The following is a 9,456-nucleotide window of genomic DNA, read 5'->3' on the forward strand; positions in this document are numbered from 1 at the left end:
CTTCCGAGGAGTGGCTGGTGGGTTTGAACCGCCAGCCGTCTGGTTAGCAGGCAAGTGTCTTAGCCACTATGCTACCAGAGCTCCCAATTAGTGGAGGGTTAATATGTTCCTCCCATTGGATGTGGCAGGGAAAAAAATCTAAGGAGAAGAAGAGATGGAAAGATAGAAAAAAAACAGATGACAAGAAATAGGGGAAAAGAAAAAAGAATGTGAAAGAGAAAACAAAAGTGGGCAGGTAGAAAGGACGAAAGTTTGGCAAAAATTAAAGGAAATGAGGGCAAAAGGGAAGGAAAAATAAGGTATTTGAGGAGGGGTCCCTCCAGTTATGTATATAGCCAGTGGCCCTGGGAACTGGCTGCTGTAGCAGAATCTGCTCAATCACTGGAGCACCTGCATAAGAGAAAGGGGGTCAGTGCAAGGGACTCCCTGAAGAGAAAGACAGAGGCTGTTTTCTGTGCTTTGTGTGAGATAATTCAGATAAATCAGTCAGCAATGCAGGTATGGAAAGGACAGTCATGGCCCCTGGCTCCATCTACGGCAGTACGTGGATGATGGCACCCAGCTGTCAATCAAAGTCCTACAGTTCAATCCTGCCAACTGCCCCAAAGACAAAGGATTGCCTTCCTCCATGTGGATCCACAGGTTGTGACATCCCAGGTCCTAGTTCTACTCTGTGCTGAAATGGGTTGCTAAGAGTTGGACCTGAGCCCATTGTCATATGTCCAGTTTGGGATTCTGTTTATTTGGATAGGTTTTCTTCCCTTTTCCCCACTCCCTTCTGGGCTCTGTGGCAGCTTAAGCATAGGGGTTCTGCTCCATTTCCCAATATGATCTTCATCCCCACCTGCGGCCCCACCTCATCTTAAAAAATCCCCAGTGTGATTATTCTGAGTCTTTAAGGCCTGTAGGTTCTGTGATAGGATTTTCTTTTCCCCTCCTCCTCCTCAACATTCTTTGTATTTCTAATGACCTCTTCTGGCTCCACTGGCTGGGCTGGTTTCTTTGTTTTTTAGTCGCTCAGCCTGTTCCCTTTTGCTGCCTTCACTGGGTCTAATAATTTATCTTCTCATTAGCTGTTTGTAACTCCAGGATCATTATTTGCATCTGCTTTATCCAGTTTCTCAAAATCTGTTGATATAGGGACTATGCGTGTGGTCTGTTAGTTCAATGCCATCTTAAATCCAATCCGAAAGACTTTATTTCTAAATTTCTCCTAGTTCTATATAATTTTTCAAATAGACTTTAGAACAATTTTAGATTTACAGAAAAATTGAAACAAAGTACATAGAATTGTCATATATCCCACATCCGGTTTCCCCTGATTAACATCTTATATTAACATGACACATTGTTACAATCAATATACCAATATTGATGTTATTAACTAAACCAAAACCAAACCAGTTGCCATTGTGCTGATTTCCACTCATAGTGACCTTATGTGTTTCAGAGTAGAACTGTGCTCCATAGTGTTTTCAATGATTGATTTTTCAGAAGTAGATCACCAGGCTTTTTTCTGATGTCTCTCTGGGTACACTTGAACTGCCAGCAGTACCCAAACACTTACTTGTTTGTGCCACCTAGAGACCTCATTATTAACTAAAGTCCACAGTTTATTCATTTCCTTACATTTTACTTAATGTCTTTTTCTGTTTCAGGATCTCATCCAGAATACCACATTACATCTACTTGTCATGTCTCTCTATAAACTTCTCTTGCTGTAGAAAAGTTCCTCAGACTTTCCTTCCTTTAGATACCCTTGACGGTTTGAGGAGTACTAGTTAAGTGTTTCACAGGAATTTTGTAGTGAAATGTGTCTGATGTTTTTCTCATGGTTAGACTGGGGTTAGGGGTTTTGAGAAGGAAGACCAAGTCAATGCAATCTTCTAAGAGGATTTGGACACATAGGGTTAAAAAAAAAATCCAGACTACATCAAATTATTGCGATGGACTTAACTCATGTATCATTTTTAATACTAGATCGATTCTGATGATTAGAGGCAGAAAAGTTAGTCTCAAGGAATGGAATATGATGATTTAAAAAAAATTGGTTTTTAAAAAAATAACTAAGAGGTAGATAATATTATAAAGAAGCAAAAACAATAGTTATATTCCTAAGCATGTTCTTTATGAATTAAAATGACTATGACATAAAGTCAGACAAAATACATAAACAAAATGAAACCTATAATAGCTAGAACTCAACAGACTGCCTTGTATTCCCAGAAGATGCAAGCTTATTGTCTTTGACAAGGTGCAGTCTTACTACTTCTATCACTCTCTATTAGTGGAAAATATTTGAGTTTTCCTTCTCTGACAGGTTTCTGCCTTACACACGTTCCAGCTTTCACAGGTTTTACTGTAATACACAGCTAGTTCAATTCCACACATCTTCAGAGTACTTGGAATTTACATAAATACACTACTCAAGTATATCTCTCTTTTCAAAGCACATGATCATTTTTTTTTTTGCCTATCAAATAAACAATAAATAAGCATTGTGCTGGGTTTTCTATCCTGTGGGTCACAAATATTGCCTTTTAGAGCAGTGGTTCTCAAAGTTTAGTGTGCATCAGAATCGACTGAAAGGAATGTTCAAATACAGTCTGCTGGGTCCTAACTCCAACAGTTTCTGATTCAGTAGATATGGGGTGGGGCCTGAGAATTTCCATTTATGACTCGATGGCACATAACAGCAACAAGTCCGTAGGTGATACTGATGTTGATGCTGCTGGTGTGGGAACCAACTATGAAAACCAGTTTTATAGTCAACAAGGTACATTTATTAAGTATGTACTAATGTATTTACATGTATTTTTAAATAATGTATTTTACATACATTACCTTATTTAAAGAGTTACAGAATCCTACCAACTAAGTATGTTTATTCCTTTTTAAATAAGGAGTCTGGGTCTCAGAGGAATTGAGCAACTCACCCGAGGAAACTATGGGATTAGGTAGAAAAACTACAATTCAAATCTCCCTCTGATTCTAACACCCATGTTTTTCTAGCACACTATGCTGCTGCTTGATACAGAAGTGAGACTTTGAAAAGAGAGACTATACCTGAAGATGTGGACAGTGCTTACTTCTGGTTGTTGTTAGTGTTATTATGTGCTGTCGAGTCGTAGCGACCCCTCCTTGGGTTTCTAAGGCAGTATCACTACGGAAGTAGACTGCCCCATCTTCCTTCCCAGGAGTGGCTGGTGGGTTTGAACTTCTGGTTAGTAGTGTGTTAATGAATAGACTGATTCTCATACAAAACTGGGCAAAGGCTCAGGGTCAGGGAGAGGATTCACTTTTCTCTGAATTTCTGAAACAATCAAGGGTAAAGTGGATTTACTGTATAATTAACAAAGAGAATGAACATGTGTTTAATATGATACAGATTATTTCTTAATTATTATTTTATTATTCATTACAGAAAAATACACATTTAAACAAAATAGTCCATAAAATAATAATCCCATTAAAATTTCAGTTTAAAGTTCCATCACACTGTTCTGTCTGCCAGTGTACACTACATTGCTAATCAATTGGTACTTACTCTAGTATGGAAGTAACACCATGATGGCCATCAATAAAACGTTGTGACAATTATTAAAACACATACTTCCTTTCGCAAAACAAATTAGAAGCAATGATATTAACAAACAAAATAGGTGATTTAAATTTTAAGAAAAGTGGTACATTTTACAGTAAACAGACTGTCAAAAAAATGAAGTTGCTAATAATATAAATTTCTGCCACTCTTTATTATATTGTAAAGGCAGTCCCTGGATTACAAATGAGTTACATTCCTAAAGTCTGTCTTTTGTACTTAAGTCAGAACTGTTAGGTACGGTTTGTATCTAACACCAGTTAGTCAAATGTTTGTCTTAGTATACAGTATATACCTTTTTATGTATAAAAAACTTTAAAGAAGCACTACACATCTTTAATATAATAATACATTAATGATAATGTTTTGATGCATGTCACAAAGTAGTGCCTGTTATTATGAATGGTATGTACCTCAAATTTTTAATATAACAGGCTTTCCAGGGAGGGGTTGGGTCATGACTACAGGTTGTATGCAAACTGGATGTTCGTAACCCAAGGACTACCTGTATATAAAACAGGACACAGAAATACAACGTTATTGGACTGTAGATTTAACATAGTTATGAGGTCTAAGCCTCAGAATGACAACAAACAAACAAACCGACTCACTCTATATCTCTATCAAAACAAATATTTTATGTAAGAAAGATTCCCTTTTAAATCTCTATATACATATTTTCATTTAATACTGTTAAATTAAACACATAATGTTAAATTTATTTAAATAAGAATTAAATAAACTGCCCCAGATGCTGATTTTCGTATCACAAAACACAAGTATTTTAAATCACAATTTCCTTGTGGTACATTGAATACATTGGTTCCTTAGGCAACATTAACAAGCATATTTTTAAGAATATATTTCCATCTATAGCTCAGGTATAGGTAAAGCTTTATTAAATGGTAAACACTTTTAACAGTGCAGAGGTAAAAGTTTCCAAAAAAAAAAAAAATACATTCAGAAGATCTGCTGTTCAAATAATATTTTTTCAAAACCAGGTGGAGGAGTATGATAAAATTCACTGAACTGGCAATCCAAAATTGCGCTGTCATCAACTAGAGAAAAGAAAAAGAGATAAATTAGAAGCAAAGACCTGAACTTTAAGGAGCAGATAATTTAAAATAAACTATGTTTCCATAATACCATAATACTAGCAGGTAAAAGCAATACACACATCTGCTTTCCAGGATGCAAAACACAATCCTATTTGGTAAAATAAACTCCAAAAACCAAACTCACTGCCATCGAGTCGATTCTGACTCATAGCAACCCCTATTCCAAGGCAGTGAATCTTTACAGAAGTAGATTGCCCCATCGTTTTCCCACAGAGCAGTTTGTGGGTTTGAAGTGCCAACCTTCCAGTTAGTGGTCAGATGCTTTAAGCACTGTGCCACCAGAGCTCCTCATTGGGTAAAAGAGTTGCAACAAAAAAGCAAACTCTATCAAAAATAGTAGAAGGATATACATCAAAATATTATTAATAACTATCTTTAGTGTGTCAAAGAGAAAAATTAGTGATAGCTTACTTTGATTTGGGGATTTTCTTACCCACAAAACCAAATAGTCAGCATAAAGAAATTCTTAAACAAAATTAATCCTACCAGCAGCTTTTCTTTCACCCAAAATTGCTAATTTTTCTTTCCTGTCGGAAGACGGGTTTACCAGTGGGTGGAGGACCAAAGACCACTTGAGTTTTGGCAAGAGGAGGAGGGCAGGGCTCAATCAATCATGTTAAGATTAGCCAATAGTTGTTCTTCTCTATTTCTCCCTCCTCCCTTCTTTATAAGCCTCATTGTACCTAGCTTGAGTCACTTGCTTTTGCTGGAATCAGAACAGTTTTTCTATATTTGTATAGAATAACTGCTCAAAATAAACCTCATGTTTTAATTTCTTTGGGTTTTGATTCATTTTTAACATGTGAATATGAATAATTTAAATTCTCCTCTTACTTGCCTTGCCATCTTTTCCACAATTAAGATGTATCACTTTCAAAGAAATGTTTTATTTTGAAAAAACTGTCGATTCACCAAAGTTGCAAAAATAGTAGTCTCATACACCCTTCATGCAGCTTCCCCCAACAGTAACATCTTCTATAGTGATCATACAATAACAAAACCAAGAAACTGACATTGACGTTTGTATAGTCCATTATACAAACCACGGGCTTTATTCAGATTTCACCAGCTTTTATGTATACTCATTTGTACGTACATGCATGTTCTAGGCAATTTTATCCCCTGCCTAGAAGAGATTTGGACAGCCACCAGTACAACCAAGACACAACTATTCTATTTCCACCAAGGAAATCCTTTATGGTTGTTGTTGTTGTTGTTATGTGCCATCGAGTCGGCCCTGACTCATAGCGACCCCTCCTTGGGTTGTACCTACCCCATATTCCCCACCTGTCCCTATCGGCTGGCAACTTCTAATTTGTTCTCCATTTTTATAACTCTGTTATTTCAAGAGTATTATATAAATGGAAACAAATAGTACATAACCTTTTGAGACTAGCTTTGTTCACTCAACATAATTGCCCTTGAGATCCATTCAAGATGTTGTTAGTTCCTTTTTATTAATGAGCAGTATTCCACCGAATGGATGTATCACAGTTTATTTAACCATTTGCCCACTGAAACACATTTGAATTATTTCCAGTTTGGAGCTATTACAACAAAACTGCTATGAACAATCACGTACAGGTTTATATGTGAAAAGAAAATTTCAATCCTCTGGAATAAATGCCGAAGAGTGTGACTGTTGGGTCATATACTATGTTTAATTTTATAAGAAACACAAACTATTTTTCAAAGTGGCTGTCCATTTTACATTCCCACCAGTAATGTATTAGTAATGATCTGAGTTTATGTTCTACAGCATTTAATATTATCACTATTTTTCATTTTAACTCAATGCCACCAAGTTGATTCCAACTCATTGGGTTTCCAAGACTGTAAATCTTTACAGGAATAGACTGCCCCATCTTTCTTCTGCAGAGCAGGTGGTGGGTTTGAACTGCTGACCTTCTTGATTAGCAGCCAAATGCCTTATCGACTACACCACCAGAGTTCCTTCCTGAAAGGTGTGTGTTGTTGTTGTTATGTGCCATCAAGTCAGACCCTACTCATAGTGACCCCTCCCTGGGTTTCTGAGGCAGTATCACTATGGAAGTAGATTGCCCAACCTTCCTTCCGAGGAGTGGCTGGTGGGTTTGAACCACCAGCCTTCTGATTAGCAGTCAAGTGCCTAAGGCACTATGCTACCAGAGCTCCTGAAAGGTATGTAGTGATTGTTTATTGTGGCTTTAATTTCTATTTCCCCAATGGCTAATGCTGTTGAATGTCTTTTCATGTATTTATTTGATATCTGTACATCCTTTGCATTTAAGTGTCTGTTCATGTCTTTTGCCTATTTTCTAATTGGATTGGATTTTTTTAAACTGGTGAGTTTTAAGAGTTCTTTATATATTTTAGCTTTAATTCCTTTGTAGATACGTGGTTTGAAAATTATTATTTCCCAGCGTGTTGTTCATCCTCTTAAAAGAGTCTTCACCACAGCAGGTTTTTACTTTTAATAAGTTCAATTTATTAATTTTTGTTAATGGATTGTGCTTTTGGTGATATGTCTAAAAACCCTTTCCTAGCTTTGGATTCTAAAGATTTTCTCTTTTTTAAAAGTTTCATAGTCTTACATTTTACATGTAAGTCTATGATCCATCTTGAATTAACTTTTGTATAAAGCCTAAAGTTTAGTCAAGGTTTATTATTATTATTATTATTATTATTGGTCCAGGGATGTGAAACTGGTTCACCATTTGCTGAAAAGACTATTCTTCCTCCATTAAAATCCTTTGCATCTTTGCTGAAAACCAATTAGGCCTATGAGTATGTCTATTTTCTAGGTCTCTATTCTGTCCCATTGATCTGTGTGTTTCTCCCTCTGCCAATACCACAAAGTATTGATTACTGTAACTCTACAATAAGTCTTAAAATTGGGTAAAGTGATTCTTCCCACTTTTTCACTCTTTTTCAAAGTTGTATTGGCTACTCTAGGTTATGCCTTACAATAAAACTTTAGAAAAAGCTTTGCAAAATTTGAAATGGTAAAATTAATTGACCTTAGTTTTATATTCTATCCCCTCCTCTAATAAATCCTGATAAAGGTACTACATAAGCTGAAATGGCCATTTTACCCAAAATGTTCTCTTCCTTGTTCTCTACCAGATATACCCCAAATCCACCTCATTTAAGCTAGAGTGGTCCAGTAAGGAATTTTCAGATGAGATGGCACTGTAGTCATATCATGGATAACTTATTTTATATAATTTTTGAATATTGCAAAGACTTGAGAGGTATGAAGTATATTTGAAAAAAACAAAATAGTGATTAGTGTGATGTGGTTAGAACAGGGGAGTTTGGTTAAAACAGGAGTTTGTGTGTTATACCAGAGTTTGAAATTTATCCTAAAGTGACAGAAAACCAATAAGGATTTTTAAATAAGAGAGTGCAAGAACCTATTTGTGTTTTGGGAAAGCTGACTGTAGCTAATGTACAGGTAATGGCCTAGAAATGTTTGAGCTTGGAATTAGAAAACAATTACAAGGCTAACAAAACAGTTCAGCTGATCCCCAAAGATCTAACCTAGGGTATAGAGTAAGAATGGATACCAGTGGCCATAATTGAGAAATATTTAAAAGAAATAATTAATAGGACTTGGAAATTTGGGTAGTGAGGTAGACAAAAAGGAGAATGACTAAGAAGTTTCCAGCATAAAGCAATGTCTTTCAGCAAGAGGTACTGGGACAATAGGATATCCATATGTAAAAAAAAAAAAAAAATGGTGCTTATTTTATACTCATGTCAAACATTAACTCAAAATGGAACCCAGACCTAATGTAAAAACCCCAAACTATAAAACTCCTGAAGAAAAATCTTTATGACTATGAGTGTCTTAGTTCTCTAGTTGGGTGACTTTAATAAGCAGAAATTTATTTTCTCTCCGTTTAGGAGGCTAGAAGCCCGATGTCAGGGTGCCAGATCTAGGAAGGCTTTCTCTCTTAGCTCTGGAGGGAGGTCCTTGTCTCTTCTGAGCTTCTGCTCTTGTTTGGGTGATATTCATGTGGCTTGACATCTCTCTTCCCCCATCTCTGTTTGGTGGCTTGCTTGTTTAATCTCTTTTATATTTCAAAAGAGACTGACTCAAGACACACCCAATACACTTACTGCCACATCTTTCTCCCCCGGAGCAGCTGGGAGAGTTAGAACTGCTGACCTTTCAGTTAGCAGTTGACAGCTTAACTAGTGCACCACCAGGACTCCTTTAACAGAACACAGACAATCCATTCCCAAGTGGGATTATAACCACAGGCACAGAGGTTAGGATTTACAACACATATATTTGGGGAACACAATTCAATCCATACCAGTGAGTTAGACAAAGATTCCTTAGATATGACACCAAAAGCAAGATCTATAAAAGGAATAAAAACAATAAACTGCACTTCATCAAAATTAAGAACATCTGCTCTTTGAAAGACACTGTTAAGAAAATAAGAAGACAAGTCACAGAGAGGGAAACAAATATTTGCAAATCACTTATCTGACTTGCAAAAGGACTAGTATCCAGAATATGTAAAGATATCTCAAAAGTTAGTAATAAGCAAAGAAATAATTTAAAAATGGGCAAAAAAATCTCAATAGACATTTCACCAAAGAAAACATAAAACCAGCTGCCATGGAGTTGACTTTGACTCATGGCAACCCCATGTGTATTACAGTAGGACTGCTCTCCATAGAGCTGTCAATGGCTGATTTGTGGAAGTAGATCATTGTTGTTGTTGTTGCTGTTAAGTGTCG

At 36.3% G+C, this 9,456-nt stretch overlaps 1 protein-coding gene across 1 annotated transcript in view; it reads right to left on the reverse strand.

Moving 5' to 3' along the window:
* Positions 1 to 4,561: 4,561 nt before the first annotated feature.
* Positions 4,562 to 9,456, reverse strand: part of SPRYD7 (SPRY domain containing 7) — a 39,356-nt gene continuing 34,461 nt past the window's right edge. The window contains exon 5 of the mRNA XM_007945221.2: positions 4,562 to 4,659. Coding sequence (XP_007943412.1) covers positions 4,562 to 4,659 — 98 coding nt within the window. The remainder of the gene's footprint in view (positions 4,660 to 9,456) is intronic.

The sequence above is a fragment of the Orycteropus afer genome, unplaced genomic scaffold, assembly GCF_000298275.1.
Source record: "Orycteropus afer afer isolate SDZICR_OR568_19922 unplaced genomic scaffold, OryAfe1.0 scaffold00134, whole genome shotgun sequence".
Taxonomy (NCBI): Eukaryota; Metazoa; Chordata; class Mammalia; order Tubulidentata; family Orycteropodidae; genus Orycteropus; species Orycteropus afer.